The sequence below is a fragment of the Abrus precatorius genome, unplaced genomic scaffold (assembly GCF_003935025.1).
Source record: "Abrus precatorius isolate BTA unplaced genomic scaffold, Abrus_2018 Scaffold4, whole genome shotgun sequence".
Taxonomy (NCBI): Eukaryota; Viridiplantae; Streptophyta; class Magnoliopsida; order Fabales; family Fabaceae; genus Abrus; species Abrus precatorius.
In genome coordinates, this window is record NW_020874384.1 from 20529655 (window position 1) to 20545689 (window position 16035).

General features: G+C 31.2%; 3 protein-coding genes across 3 annotated transcripts; 1 reads left to right on the forward strand and 2 right to left on the reverse strand.

The window, feature by feature from the left end:
• Positions 1-3347: 3347 nt before the first annotated feature.
• LOC113865749 lies at positions 3348-3857 on the reverse strand. The gene has a single exon (XM_027500486.1). The coding sequence runs from the start codon at positions 3780-3782 to the stop codon at positions 3468-3470; it is 315 nt and encodes a 104-aa protein (XP_027356287.1). The 5' UTR covers positions 3783-3857; the 3' UTR covers positions 3348-3467.
• Positions 3858-6195: 2338 nt separating this feature from the next.
• On the forward strand, positions 6196-10431 carry LOC113865646. Its single transcript, XM_027500345.1, has 2 exons — positions 6196-6429; positions 9508-10431. The coding sequence occupies exons 1-2, from the start codon at positions 6314-6316 to the stop codon at positions 9713-9715; spliced, it is 324 nt and encodes a 107-aa protein (XP_027356146.1). The 5' UTR covers positions 6196-6313; the 3' UTR covers positions 9716-10431.
• Positions 10432-10782: 351 nt separating this feature from the next.
• On the reverse strand, positions 10783-14280 carry LOC113866311 (lysine histidine transporter-like 8). The gene is made up of 5 exons (XM_027501194.1): positions 13898-14280; positions 13411-13544; positions 11587-12005; positions 11337-11468; positions 10783-11271 (listed from the first exon to the last, which is right to left on the reverse strand). Exons 1-5 carry the CDS (start codon positions 14278-14280, stop codon positions 10783-10785), a joined length of 1557 nt encoding a protein of 518 aa, XP_027356995.1.
• Positions 14281-16035: the final 1755 nt, after the last annotated feature.

Here is a 16035-nt window from a genome sequence, read left to right on the forward strand (position 1 = left end):
AAGTTTATGATAAAAAAAAGTTTATATAGAGTAAGCTTATTTTTTAAATAAATGAGTGATGAATACAAAACATCGAAATTTGAATAAGTAAAGTTCGGTGTTTTTTTTTATTAGAACTCTAATTTTCAGACATCATATTAAATATTCAATTAATATAACTAATATATAATATTTCTATACGTTTAATACAACTAAAAAGGTTTCTGCAAAGTAAGTCTGTTCTTGTAAGTAAATAACAAATGCAAACAAAACTCAAATTTTAGGAAACTGATTATGAGTTTTTTTTTTCCCTTAGTCCCGGTACGTATTCAGACATTTCACTGAATATTCGGCGAATTTAATTCAAGCCAGATAAAAAATTTATTTATTTATTAAGAGTCCCACTTCCTCTAATTTCCTTCGTTTCACTAAAAGATAAAATCACAATATATATACTTCAATTCGTAAATAAGCCTTCTCAATTTCTTTGCTACAAAATCACCTCGTCCAAATATAGCATAAGATCCCACGCACAAGTCGTGATTTTCTACAGTTCTATTTTAACTAAACAAGGTCGCAGCCACCCAAACGATTTATTTTTAAATAAATATCATAAGTCAACATCCCATTTGCAGGGAAAGCAAGTCCATCTTACACACATAACATCCACCGGCAGAACTTTGTTCAGGTTGGGAGTAATAGCAGTCCCCAAATTTTTAAATTCCTTTGATTAAAAGTTAATATTCTACCAGTATATCTAGCAGGAAAAAAATACCGCAAAATTTAAAACTGAGGAACCTACTCTAACTACTGTCTATATGTTGGGATTATTGTTATCGTATAAGTAATCAACGAAAACAAACATTTCTTATTAAGAGGCCTCCAAAATTAAGGACTTCCACTGCTTACCACAGTGAACATTTTAGTTGCATGTGATTGTCAAATACATCTATGATCATCATATGGTACTTAATTAATTTTTAAAATAATTTTTAAACATATATATAATCACACACGATGAAATTTTAGTAAATAATAAAATTTTATTAAAAATTATGTAACTTTTAATGCACTAAATCCTGTAATTTTCACGTAAACTTATCATATATAAATTCTTATTGCATGTCATTATATATAAACTAAAAATAATTTTATAAAATTATCGCGCTTGTATACACCATCAAGCATGCGCTTACTAATCTAAACGATTCCACATCTTGATTAACGCACTTGTCCGATTTATCGAGCGAAATACATCAAGAACCGGCACACATTATCAGGAGTTCTTCTGTACCCAACGGTGTTGCTTTTGGGAGTCGATCGTAGTGAAAAATGCACTAATATGTTGCCGAGGCATTGGATTTAAAATTGAATAAAATTATAAATATTAATTTTAAGCTATTAAATTTAATTAAAATGTATGCGTAAGTTAATTTAAATCGCACATTTTTATTAAAATGTGTATTTTCTATTGAACAATATGATAATTTAAATTTTAGCTTTAAATCAAACAAGCCCAAGTTTCATTTGACCTACACAGTCAAATGTGTGATTTATGCTGTTCTGGCTTTTCACCTTGGAAGCGGAGCAAACACAGTAAAAACTTGTCCAGACAGTTGCCCAAATATCAATCTTTAAATACACAAAATAAAAAAGTGACAATACATTAAATTTTAAAATATTAAAAAAGTCTATTTGTAAACACGTCATCACAATTCCTTTTTCTTATTTCTGGGCATCTTAAGTGAGTGTAAGTGACACCTACCGAAGAACATTTCCAAGGTTTAAAACCTAGACTTCACATAAAATAGGGTTTTGCTTAAATGACGTTATAAAACTTGTTAAAAAAAGTATTAATTAAATAAAAAAATAAAACATTTAATACATTGCAAACTCAAAATTCTTTACTTTTCAGTTACTATCAAGTGTCTTTACGACAATAGTGAACAAAACCTTGTAAAATACCAAAATCCACTCCTATTGGTTTGATAGCTAACAACTAATGCCAAATAGTTTCTCGTGCCGAGTAAAATTAAGAATCAATAATGTTATTTACTCACCCTTCACACATTAGAGCACATGTCATATGATGTGTCAACTAGTCACATCAAGATTGGATAGGCTACAGTATCATATTATAAAAGTTGTAACAGCAAAAGGTAGCCTGAGGAAAGGGTGCTGCCCAACTCATTATAAGTAGTATTTTGACAATACACCTATCCATTGTGGAATCTTGACACTTAACCACCAGTTTAAAAAGAATTGTGATCATGTGTTACAACCTAGAAGGTAATCACCATACTATATGAAAAACGTTACCATTGGTCTTCTAGGCCAATTCAAAAGAATGATTTGAAGTTTTTTACAATGAAAGACTGAATTCAGTGGTTAAGTATACAAAGTTTTTTGTTAAATAGGTTTGTTAGTTGAAAATCCAAATGTGAATTCAGGTGACATGTGTGCAAGTGTGTGTGCTCATGAGTGAGCATCAAATCGCCATACAACAACCGAACCTTATTAGATGAACTCAGCTACACAAATCATACGACTATATTGAACTCGGTAATAAATCAAAATTTCAAAAATCTGATTAAGGTTTTTTTTACTCTCTATGGACCATTTTTTCCCGGACCAAGAGTGGTCAAATTTAATAAACCATTGTGGAAAGGGAAAACAGGCCAAATGACAGTGTATATTTCATTTTTTTGACTTCGACAGTGTGCAGGACAAAAATGTTACAAAAGTAAAAACAAGATAAAGAATTAACCAAAACCAAGGTAAGGTAAGAGAGGATGACACTTGAACCCCAATATGTATGTTTGATTCAACTAATTGTGATTTTCATTGAAGAACAGATTCACTGAATGTTTCCAATTATCAATCAAAGAAAATTGGTCACATACATGGACAAGCGTGGATTCAACTTGCTTAATAAACTCTGAAACTGCTAAAGTTTACAGAGCGCGCAACCTTGGCACAAAATAAAAAATACCTGGGGAACCATTGAATTATTGTACAACGAAAAAACTTATTGATTGTAGAGGCATATGCCAGAAGGAATACAGTGATTTGGCACCAGAATCTAAGGGAAATTAAAGTATTACTCCATCAAAGTCACTTCACATAAAAACACAAAATCAACATACACATAAATTCTAATAACCGATCCTCTTTAAGAAGAAAATTCATCTGATCATAGCAGGCAACAGTAAAACTTGTAACTCCACTTTCGACATTCCAAAAAGAGGCTTCTATCACTTCTATTTTTCCTTTATTCTTTCTCACAGGACATTGCATTAATACGAATTTTAACGTCCTCAGAAAGAAAGAACCAATATTATTCATGAGTCTGATTTTTATTATCAGAAAACTATAACAACTTATGAAGCATTAAAAAAATACAGTTTCTAAAAGTTAACAATGATTTCTTCGGAGAATGAGAAACATAAAAGCAGTAGAAAAAAAAAACTCACAGGGAGGGGTGAAGATCAATATTGTTGGCTAAAGAGAGCTCGAAGGCGAGCAGCGAAGAGGCCGGTGGGGTCATGAGAAGCTTCGCGGAGCAGGTCGCTCTTGATGTGTTTAACGCGGTCAACGAGTGAACCGTGCTCCAACCTGAGCGCGTGAATGTCTTCTTCAAGGCCATGGATTCGGTACTTCTGGCCCAAAGATCTCATGCTCAAGAGCATAATTCCCGTCATTGCGAATAATTGAATAAAGCTGTGCTTCTGTTTCATGGCGTTCGCCATAAACCCTAATACCTTCTTCGAATTGGGAGTGGATGAGGAAGAAGCCATGGGCATCGGCGGCCAATGAAAGTCACGCGATAACCACTCACCCTAAACCTCCCTTCTTTCTCCACTCGTCACAATGAAAATCGGCGGAATGACCTGTGTTTATGCATCTTACTTTCTTGTTACTCTATTGTTTTTTTGTAAACGAAAAATCTCAGAAAAAAAAAATCAAAGGAAGAAAAAATGCGATGGAAGGTATTTTTTAATTACAAAAATAATCAAAAGAGGCTCATGGTTTTAATCTGTATGTTAGATTATTAGAGAAATAGCGTTCCATTTTTCAAGAAAAACTCGGGTAACAATCTTGTTACTCTGTTTGTTACAGGAAACAATTTTAACATTTATATTATATACATTAAATAATTAAAATTGGTAATTTTTTATTAAAAAACAAAGCATTTATTACATTAAAGTTATAAAATGTAACAAATAATTTACTCTTAATAAAAATCATTTTTAAATATTTAAGCACATTCATGAGTTAAATCTAACAGAAATGAATTTTTTATGAAATTTTAAATATAAATGATTTTCTTATATATATCACTCAGCATAAATTTTAACTATATCACTGGTAATTTTTTTCGTGATAAGACTACTGTTGTAGGTTCCTAGATGAGCAAAAGAAAGGTGAAAGGATGAAAAAATCGATAATAACGTATAAAATGTGTATGAGAATGATGATTTTATATTCAAATTTGGCCAAACATCAATATATGAAGCATGAGAAGGTGAGTAATGTCTCTCCTTTAATTGCACACAAGTGACGCTTCTTGTATTAATTTATTAAATGTTATGTTCTTTAAAGTGATTCACGTGCTAAAATGTGGCACATATCTTTTTTAGTATGCAACTATCACATTTAATGTACGACACCTATTATTTTTGCTTAATATTACTCTTAAACTAACTAATTCATCCATTGTAGTTAATAGGTTTCAAAAAGCCTATAGCTTACTAACCCTTTTTTCGGCTCAAAAAATACTTTCCTTGGATTACATGACTTCCTCTTGTTATTTTTTTCTCTCTCTGATTTTTTTTCTTTGGTTTTAGATGCTCTTTTCATTAGCTTATGGGGCTTTTTTATCCTTTTGGGGTTAATTTAAAAAAAATTATCAAAATAGGACTTCATGGAAACAAATCATCAGTCTGGAATTAAGGTCCACGTGGCAAGAAAATCCTCCCAAATAGGGATGTGATAGTGTTGTCCTATTAGGAGACGACACTCATGAAATAGCGACATGTGTCATCCTACGAACTAGTGTCATCTCAGTTAAGACGATTTTAGTAGCGTCCACAGCAGAGACGATTTTAATGCGATTAGTGAATAAAAAATTCAATACATTCTTTTGTCCAAATTATAATGTGTATAAATACGACCATGGAGCACGAGAAGGAATAGCAGTGGTTCGACAAGATATAGCAAGTGTGGAGTTGGACAATAAATCACAATCATAGATTTTAAGCATTACAAATATATAAATTATTTTTAATGGCTATTAAGAATTTTTATTTTGAATAATGATATTTAAATTGTATTTTTAATGGCCATTAAGTGTTAAAGTTGTAATTTAATTTTTTTTGTTATTTAAAAATTAAATATTTACATATTTATAATTACAAATGAATTTATAAATATAATTTATTATATTATAAATTAATTTTTAAATGAGCTTAGCTTATTTTTAATGTAGGATGAATGAAATTGTTGTTATATTATATTCAAATGAAGACATAGATTGCACGATAAGTGTCTGTCAACAACCACATCATAGGAATGTAGTTGAAATATATGTGGATGTTGTGGTCGGTGAAACATCTTTTGTTGTGGCACGTCTGTTAGAAGTATTTATACACATTTCAATTTGGAATAATTTAGATAAAAGAATGTATTAAAATTTTTATCCATTTGTCGTATTAAAATAGTCTCTGTTGTGGACGCTACTAAAATCGTTTTAAATAAGACGATACTAGTTTATGAGATAACACGTGTCGTCATTTCGTGAGGGTCGTCTCTTAATGGGATGATACTGTCACAGTTTGACACGTCAGCACCTATGTTATTCTTGTTCGGGATGATTTTCTTGTCATGTGAACCTCCAACCCTAAACTGGGAATTTATTTCATAAAATTCTATTTTAATATTTTTTTTTAAAATTAACCCCGGAAGGGCAAAATAAAGCCGCTTATGGGGTAATGTTTTCTAACTAGTTTAGTCCTTCTTTATCAGATCATCATGAATCCATATATGGTCCAGAATTGAGCTCGAGCCCGATTAACAAAACGGAAAACAGGCCTAAGCCCGAATACATTAGGGTGTTCAATAAGCAATAATTGGGCTAAATTCTAAAGCCGGTAAATTGGGTTAATGTCGGCCCGTTTGAAAACTTAAACAAAATGGATGCTAGATGGTTCGTGCTCCAATTCCAATGAAATTAGTTTCTGGCTCTGAAAAGGTCGCCATAGAAGAAGTCTTCGTTTTAGAGAGAGAATCAAAGAGTTTCTTTCTGGTTTAAGAAGAGAGAGAGAGAGGGGCTACCATGATAACGCGATCGAATCTGGCCGAACAGCTGCGAGAGTATCAGATTCGATCCAAGCATGACTGGGCCTCCGTCTCGTTCTTCTCCTCAACTTCTTCAAATATCACCACTTCCAGGTATGCCATACCAGACTGTCGTGTTATCATTTTAAAATAATTTTCAATTTATGAATATTTGCCTTTTAAAATAAATATCTCCATTAATTCTTCAAACACCCTTTTATTTTATTTTTTCACAATAATTGTACAAATGACATTACAAATCATGTATTTCGTTAGGCTTCCTAGCTTTGAATATTTTTTAGTTGCAATGTTTGATTTTGGTACGATTCCTATTATTTCACTTTATGTTTTTTTTAAGATGGAAATTGTTGTTTGTAAGATATGATTTAGGAAGAAAATATTACAATAGATGAAATATTAGGCAGGTACAGGTTGATTCGTTTCGGTGTGGTTGTCTGGATTAGTATTCGATTTGCTCCCTGGCACGCACCCACTTGAGTTTGACATAATGATTTGCCTAATCTTGTTATCGAATTCAAGTTAGGTTTTCTTAACCGGGATATTGGATAGTTAATGAATACAGACATAAAACATGGTTTTGATTGATAGTATTTGGTAATCTTGAAAATAGAACTCATACTTTTCTGGGCATAATATTGAAAATTGAAATTAGGCTAGGGTGAAAATGGGGACAAGTAGTTATCAGGTTCATTGGCTGCAAAATCAAAACAAGTGCATAGACAGTAGTTACTTAGGGGGATTGTGATGGGTAGGAATAGGAGAAGATTGGTATGTTTTCAAATCTGATCTCGACGGTGTCTATATTGGAGTGCTTGTCTAGATTCTTTAGTTAAGTTCCAAGTGTTAGCACAATTGGTTAGGATGACAAGTATAGCTTGATCAAACCAACAAAAGTTTCTCCTGAATCACGACTCAAGTGATCAAGTGATGATTATTCAATCTGAATTTCCTCTTCCCATACACTTTTGATCTCAGATATTCTGCTTCTTTTGGAACAGGTTTTACTCATTTTATGTTAAGGGGGATCTCTAAAATATTTTCAATTTTGTACTAATAAATCATCTTTCTTCTGTTGATGGCATGTGTATTTGCTTATTGTCATTGCTTCACAAACCTTTGGAATCATCTATAATCATCAGTATGTCTTTTTTTTGTTGAACTTGAAAAGGTATTGCTAACAGTAAACACAAATTAATGTTTTACCTTTACAATTATCAAAGTTTGGGATGAAGAGGGTGAAAAAATGTTGACTGATTACTGGTTTTGTCTCCACCTGCTTAAGTTCTTTCTAGCTGAAGATGAATATCCTAATTGTTTTCAGTTGCCACACTTCTTGGTAACTGATACAATTGGAGAAACTTGAACCGTGATGTTTTATATTATGGAGCTGGACGACGGGGGTTGCTTCACTTGGTTGGTTTATGGAAGCATATTTAACAATTATAGTTTAAAAGATCAAATGTGTTTGTTTTATAAAAGAAAAAAAAAGTTGTCTTCATTTGATTGGATTCATTACCATCACGTATTGATGCATTCATGAACTGCTTCGTTCAAAGGAGCAGTGGGGAAGGGAGGGCTTTTTATTGCAGGGGAGGGGAGTATAACCTTATAACAATTAATGGAGGGCAGGAGAGGAAGAATAAAATCTCTGGACAATTTAGTCAATAAGTCCAAGTATTATAAACTACTTTCCCTCTCCTCTAAATCCCCCCAATATTGGACATGAGACAGAAATGGGAGGGGAGGGATTTTGGCCCCCATCATTTCCTCTCCCATCTAAATTTCTGAACCAAACAAGAGAAAAAAAATCATCCCTTCTCCCCTCTCCTTCCCCTCCAACTAGGGATGGGCATGGATTAGATTTCCAAAAAATTAATCTAAATCCATTTAAAATCTAATTATATGAATTGAATTATAAACCAATCTATTTTAATTTTTTTAAAAACTGGTTTAAATTTGGTTTTAAAATTTGAATTTGGTTTAAAACTAGTTTTAAATATGATAAAAATATATTATGAATATTTTTTATATCATTATTAAATTATTTTATTAAAAATAAAATATGAGTATAATGGATACTTTAATCCATTACATCTCTGCAGGAATTAACAATACATGTTAAGAAAATATTTGTATATATTTTATTAAACTAATAAATATTTAGATATATTCTATTTTTTTTCTCATCTATCTATCACACAAACTAACTATATGGATTAAATTTTAAACTATTTTATTTTATTTTTTTAATCGGTTTAAAAGTTGTTTTGAAATTTAAATTTAGTTTAAAATTGATTTTAAATTTGATTTTTGTTGAAGCTAGTTTTAAATTAAATTTTAAATTTAATTTTTAACACAATTAATTTTTAATACATCTATGAATTTTGTTTTTTAAGGTAAAATTAATTTGTTATTCGTAATGTTTCATTAAATTAGTGCATTTTAAAAAGATTTTAGTAATATTTATTAATTATATTATATTTTATAAAATATTTATTATTATTTTTTTGTTAATGATAAAAGTTTAAATTAAAACTTATAAAAAAAATAAAAATTATTATGTTATAATATTTTAAAAATTAAAAAATAAACATAAATATAAAAACAATAGTAGTAATTAATTTAAAAATATTTGTTATATTTTAGTATCTTTAATATAATAATTATATTTTAAAAATATTATTTTAAATATTTAATTTTAATTATAAGAATTAAGATTAATAAAAAAAATATTAATGATAAAACGTAGTTACGATAAAATTTTGTAAACTTATATAATGTGGAGATTTAATAAATAAAAATATAAAATATTATTTTCATACGAATTGATTTGGATAAATAAAGAAAAAAATCTGATTTTAAAAAATAAATTTAGATACTAAATCAGTTATATAAATATAGTTAATCAAAAAATTAATTTAATATAGATCTAGATTTTTTAAACTAATTTAATATTGGTTATGAATTCTACTTATAAAACTGGATTTTTTGTCCAGTCCTACTTCCAACAGATTACTTTGTCAAACTACTAACTTAGGAGTTAGGATGCCGAAATGTTACCAAAATAGTTTCAGTATTTTTAGTAGGATTGGTTGCTGTCTATTTGTTAGTGTTTGTTGTATAACATAATATGGTGATAATGATGTATTTTGTTTTTGTATTGTGGTGCAGGGTGGATGTCGTGGTTTTTGTAATATGGGAACTTGTTATTTTAGCTTTCTTGGTTTTTTCTGTAGTCTCTTTGTACTTCAAGCACATCCAGCTTGCTTTTATTTTAGTCTGCATCACGGTTCTATTACTTCTATGCATGAAAATCACAAAGCAAGTAAGACTGGCAAGGAAAAAGAAACGAAGGATGCTTCTTCCATTGTCAATGTAAAACGGTATCAAGTGTTGATCTTTGGCATATCCTTTTTAATTTCTTCCCGTTTACTGGCGTAGGGTCGTGGCCAATCTTGACCATTTCCATAGGTCCAGCTTCTCATTCATCACTGGATTGTGTAACTTCTGATTCCGCCTATAGCAAGTCACCTAAAGTATATAATTGATATTTCTACATCAACACAAGCTTATCCAATTGGTTGATGTAGATCGTTATCGGAGGTGGTATGGCTTAGTAGTGCTAAGGTCTTCGTCACAACTCAACCTATATATTTGGCATTTCTTTTGCTATTTGTTTTTGTATATGTAGTGCAACTGGTGCAAGGTACTGTTGAGGCTTTTGACCCCTTGATAGTGTAACGTGCTTACATTGAAAGTTCAAATACTGTCAGATGAGTTATTGTATAATGACGACACATGTACGAGATAGTTTTGGCACTGTAATATTGTGCACAAGGTGCTTAAATGGTAGATGCAAAGTGTTGCAGCTTTGCTCTTTCTTGGAGATATTTCTGTGGTGTTGCCCTTTTATGAAAAATGTAACCCTTGTTAACTTCACTTTGGATGATGATGTGAAAACATTTACCTATATGTCGATTCTTAATTTTTCAGTGGAATATGTATTGGGCCGTTCCACATTTAACTTAAAAAGTTCCATTAAATAGCGTTTCCACGTGGTAGAACTTTCTCAAGGAATATAAGATTTTTACGAGGCTGATCTTGAATTGCCATCTACGCACGAATACCTTCGGTTAAGAGAATGTTTTTGATGTATAAAGTTTCAAATTCAGGATCTTCCGCTGTGCGGATTTCTTGAGAATCAAAGTCTTTTTTTTTTCTTGTACATTCTTCATGTTAATGATATATGAAATAAAATTGACTCATGATTCATTAATGATATCAAACAATCAGAATACAATGGTTGAGGTTGCTACAAGTGAAGCATTCTCTCAATTTTCTCTCTAATGGGTCACCAGTAACAGCCAAGATTGTGCAGTCCGCATGCTTGATGCAAATGACCAAATCAACTTCGGGGATAGTGATTGATAGTAGTATAATATATTCTTACTGTGGATTGAAGAAATGGATCTCTATGCCCTGTACAACTATGCCCCAAATGGCTCCTATGACAACCAGTACACTCAGAATCATACCAACAACTCCGAGTATCCAGTTCAGATACCAGTTTGTGCTGCATTTCTGTGGTTTCCTAATCTCTATCCACATGAAACAGGGATAAGCTAAGGTTATTGGTAGAGCAACGCCTCCAATCAGTCCTGCCAAACTTGGTAAGAATGGTAATGCTACAGCAATAAAAAATGCTAGGCACCCAAATAGTCCCCTGAAGGTTACTCGTAGCCACCTCGGGCATGGTCTGTTCATCTTGCTTGTGTATTTCGATTCCAAATTATCAAATACTGGCATTGCATAGATTTGGAAGGAACTGAGGCTGTTTATGACAACTAACAAGCTTGTCAAAGCGATGATAGATTTTGATGTATCAAGTTCGTGGTATTTGTTCAAAGCACTTAACATTCCTCCGTTGGTAGGTATCTGGCATCAAAATGCAAGAGGTCAATCGTCAATAATTGAAAAAATAATACAGATTCCGTACTTACCGAAATTCCATAGGCCCAGTAACCTCCAATGGCAAGGGGAAACAAACACAAAGCAATGACTAGATAAGCAGACACGACACCTCTCCACATGGCCAAACGGGAGGGTTGCTTAGCATCCGAAGGCATGGTTCCCTAAAAACAAAGACATTTGAATTATGGGAGATAATTCAGCAACAGTGAAACTGCTTTTAATAGTTAAAGAAAAAATAACGATGTAACACAATGGATAAAGGCATCTTTCTTATCCTACCTGTATTTCCAACACAAGATTGTGACCTCGGAAAGCAAAGGCAATGATGCCTAGTGCATTCCACACGCTAAAAATCCTATTGGCCTCTGATTGTACCTTCGTTGGCTCATAGGACACATTATCAAGTCTTCCTTGGACTACAGATACTACCCATATAAGAGCACAATAACCTACAGCTGTGATGGCTCCGATCAAGGAAACCCCTGCTATGGAATTCAGGTTTGGTAGCTGGGCAAGCAAAATGGCAGTGCAAGTAAACAACAAATACCACTCTATGGTTTTGAGTGGGCTTTCCTCTCCGCACACTATCTGAAAGAATATCTTCATTGTGCCACCTCCGATCATTATGAGTGTCACACATGTCCCACCCGATAAGTACATGATTGGGAAGAGTGCCAACACTTTTCCCATCTTTTCTCCTGCAGTTTTGTCCTTTTGTCTTGTTAGTTGACTAAGATTTATTTCGGTCAAAAGATGATAAACATTATTTAATTGATTAAACCATTAATAACGATGGGTAGTTGTATACATTACACACACGCTTCTCTCTCTCCGTAAGTTATTCTAGTTATGGGTCCTCAAAAATGACAAAATTATTGTTAATGGACCAGCTGCCCAGCTTAAAGCACAACAGACGTCAGTATAATCAAAAGGAAAATGATATTTTTTTTTACAATTAAAGTTATACATTTTTTGTTCTTTTCTTTTTAAGGATGTGGTTAGAAGAGGTTACAGCAAATTTAAGTACATAAAACAACCAAATCCATCAACATACGTCTTTTTGTAACATTTGTCCATCTTGTTCCTTCACGATAGACTAGATTAGTACTTTAAGATATTACTGTATGTTATGGATTAATTATTTCAAAATCTTAGACTGTTAACTAAGAAAGGATCTTATTATCTAACGACATACAAGCAAGGTATCGTCATATCATTCTAAGGATTTGGATTCTCTATGTTGGAGAAAGAGATGTTTTTCTTATTAACTTTTTAATTAATGAAACTGGATCATTTGACAAAAAATGTATTTTTTCCTAGCATAATTGTATCATGTTAATTATTAACATGAAAGGATCCAACTTATTCTATCGATGTTTCCTTTCCATATTGTTAAAATTAGAAATATATAATCAGTATAGGTTATATATTTTCATCTATCTGTTATTCCTCAAAAAATCAAAGAAATATTTTAGTTGATGTTTTATTTGGTTAAAATATATTTGTCTTTTTCTTGAGTTTTTGAGACACAAATTGACTTGTTAATATTATAAGAAGAAAGGTGTGAGTATATATATATATATATATATATATATTTTTATTTTTATTTTTTGCTTGTAACCTTTGTGTCTTTTATTCGACTTCGCATGAGACAAGTACGGGTGTGTTTATATTTGATGAGAATCGTATATTCACGGTAGCAGATTTTGAAATTACCTATTCTTAAAATGAATAGAACCGTATGCAAATAAATCTAAAGTTTTATTTTAATAAATTGTGACAACATGAAGTTACCTTCATTTTCAAAAATGTTTCTTTAAAATTTTAAAAAGAAAAAGACTCGGCATAGAAGACGACTGACAGGAGGTCTAGTTTTCATTATAAAATTTTCTTCAAAGATGTACACGTATATGATAAAAAGATTAAAATTTGTGATAAAATATAATATTAAGTATGCATAGGGCTATTTATAGAAACTTTTTTAGGTTAAACAGATGTATTTGAATGAATTGATAGATAAAAGAAATACTCAAATTTGTGCCTTCTGTGCATCTATGAACTGGCGAGTTTGCACCCAATACGTAAAAAACTAACTGTGCTTACCGAATGCTGCCATAGCAAGTCTAAGGTACCTGCTATGGCGCACACCAGTGTCCGATTCGTGAAGCTGAACCAGTAACCATAAGGTGTAGAGTTGCCACGTAAAAGCCACACACAGACATAAGATTCCCCAAGTCCTGCGTCAACACACACCAAGTCACCAACATAAGAAGTGTTAGGCATTGATCACTCTACTCCAATTAATATATAATTAAATATTTTTTAACTTTGATAAATATGATTAAATTTAGTTTTATTAAAAAAAAACTATGGGTTTTCATCTTTACAATAATATAACATAAATTTAACCGTATTACACTAGTGAATATTTTAGTGATAAGTAACGTAATATATATAGATATGTGATATTTTTAAAAAAATTGCAAAAACTAAAATTAATAAAAAATAAATTAAATTAAATTGAACCATTTTTTCATTCTAACATATTTTATAGATGTATATTTTAGCTTAGTGTGACAACAGAACACACCAACCAAGAATGGTGAAGGCGAGGGGAAGAACAAGGGCCTGAAATCCTATCCCTGAGCAAAGCACATGAAACGCAGCGTAGTAGGCGTTTCCCTTTCTGGACTCACTGATGGGAAGCCAATCATCTTGTGGGTCAAGCTTAGTGAAGCGACCAACTTCTTCGAGGTAACCTTGCATGTTTTCAAGGGCCTTCTTCACGGGGCTGGCTAAGGGAGTGCTCATAAAACGAGATGAAAACGGGCTTTTCGGAGTTTTAGGAACCGAATCATTTAAGCCCAAAGAAGGAGAACGTAGCTGAAGTTGAAGTGGTGGAGTTGATATGGTCAGAGAGTTGTGAGCTTCTCTCTGTCTCGTACTAACCTTCACTTCCACCAGTTCCTCCATGATGATTGCCGAAGTTTTTGCTCTTTGTGTTGTGTCCCACTCTTCACAACACTCTTCTAAGTCAGGTCACAATCGACTTGGAGTTTAAGGTTAGCGGATCCTTTTATATATATATGTAACAACATTGGGTGAAGGGAACGTATACATATAATTCCTTTTTTCATTATTCCATTCACGATGATGATATTACTTAATTATTGGTTGTTGTGCATCGTGGTGTATGTCTCATTGACCAACCCACCGCTTGGATTCATGTGGCTGCTGTTTTATAATGGAAAGAAGTTCAGTAAATCTAGTCACAACACTCACAAGATGTGGTATCTAAGTAGTTTTGCAATAACTTGAGTAAAGATTTTTTTAACATGTATAAAGAGTATATAATAAAAAAATTAATAAATAAAATATATTTAAAAAATGATAGACACTGTTATCATGATTTTGAAAACAAGTTTTATCTATTAATATTTGAGTTTAATTGAAATATATTAATATGAAAAATACACTGTTATCAAATTATATTTTAGCATATTAGTAAGAATTATTTATCCATTCATGATAACTAATATAAAAATTATTTGTTAACTAGATGTGGTTTATTATTCATAATTCATTTTTATTGTAAAAAAACATATATAAAACTCTCTTGTACTCATTTATGAGAAAAAAATATTTTATATTTGATGCTTATTGTTAAATATGATTTTTATAAGATGGTTTTAAGTGAAAATTAAAGGATATGCTTAAATATACTTTTTGATTGTTCTATAAATATAATTTTATTTAATTTTAATCTTTGAATTATTTTGTTAGCTTTTATATATCCTAATAAATTTTAATTCTTTGAAAACGATATCTATCACCATTTAAAGGTAATGTAATATCATTACATTAGATGAGTGACTATTTGTTAAAACATTTGCTCCTTGCTTCCCCACCTATTTTATTAATATGAGACAGTGGGCATGTTTAAAGCTAAAAATAATCCCACTATAGACCGAAATTTCGTTACAAAATAAACAAGCACTTGACCCGAATGCTTGCGATCATCAAGTTGAGTTTAGAATGAGAAATGTTGCAACGATATTAGTGGTTCGTGATATTATTATATTGTTTTTACAACACTTTTTAATATTTGAATAAATTATATATATATATATATATATATATATATATATATATATATATATATATATGATACACATCTCTATCTCTTTTTCCCCTCCAATATATAAGTATAACAAAAGGTGTAAAAGAGTTAGGCACGATAATTGTTTATCTTATTTTCCTTACATGATTTGCATACTTTACATTATTACCATTTTTTCTCTTTTCTTTCTCATTCTCTCCGTTTTCTCGTTAATAATGTAACATTTTCCAAAAAAAACTGTTAGATCTATTTACAAAATCTTGGGACTCAAAGGACATATAGTAGATTTCTATTCTTAAGAAGATACTCGCGGAATTTGGTTTTTAAGGTTTATTTTGTAGTTTGTGTAGTTTTGAGTTTAAGCTTCTTTATATATACAAAGTTTAGTTTGGATTAACCAATAAGTACTTAGTAGAAGAGAAAAATGAAAAAAAAAAAACTTTATGTACTCAATTTATAAAAATAAATAATAGTTTCTTTTGTATCTTTATTTTTATATATATAAATATGTATCGATAAGTTTATAGACATGGAAACAAAATAAGATTACTTGCATGTATTGTGCATCGTTAGGTGGCCATGTGTATCCTTATTACCATGCACTTTTT

What these genes read in the sequence shown, in the direction of transcription:
- LOC113865749 (XM_027500486.1), bottom strand. Translation starts at nt 3,782, where the DNA reads ATGCCCATGGCTTCTTCCTCATCCACTCCCAATTCGAAGAAGGTATTA.
- LOC113865646 (XM_027500345.1), top strand. Translation starts at nt 6,314, where the DNA reads ATGATAACGCGATCGAATCTGGCCGAACAGCTGCGAGAGTATCAGATT. An exon ending in TCAAATATCACCACTTCCAG is followed by an intron (nt 6,430 to 9,507) that starts GTATGCCATACC and finishes ATTGTGGTGCAG; the next exon opens with GGTGGATGTCGTGGTTTTTG.
- LOC113866311 (XM_027501194.1), bottom strand. Translation starts at nt 14,280, where the DNA reads ATGGAGGAACTGGTGGAAGTGAAGGTTAGTACGAGACAGAGAGAAGCT. An exon ending in ACTTGCTATGGCAGCATTCG is followed by an intron (nt 12,006 to 13,410) that starts GTAAGCACAGTT and finishes ACAAAACTGCAG; the next exon opens with GAGAAAAGATGGGAAAAGTG. An exon ending in ATCTTGTGTTGGAAATACAG is followed by an intron (nt 11,469 to 11,586) that starts GTAGGATAAGAA and finishes CTTTGTTTTTAG; the next exon opens with GGAACCATGCCTTCGGATGC.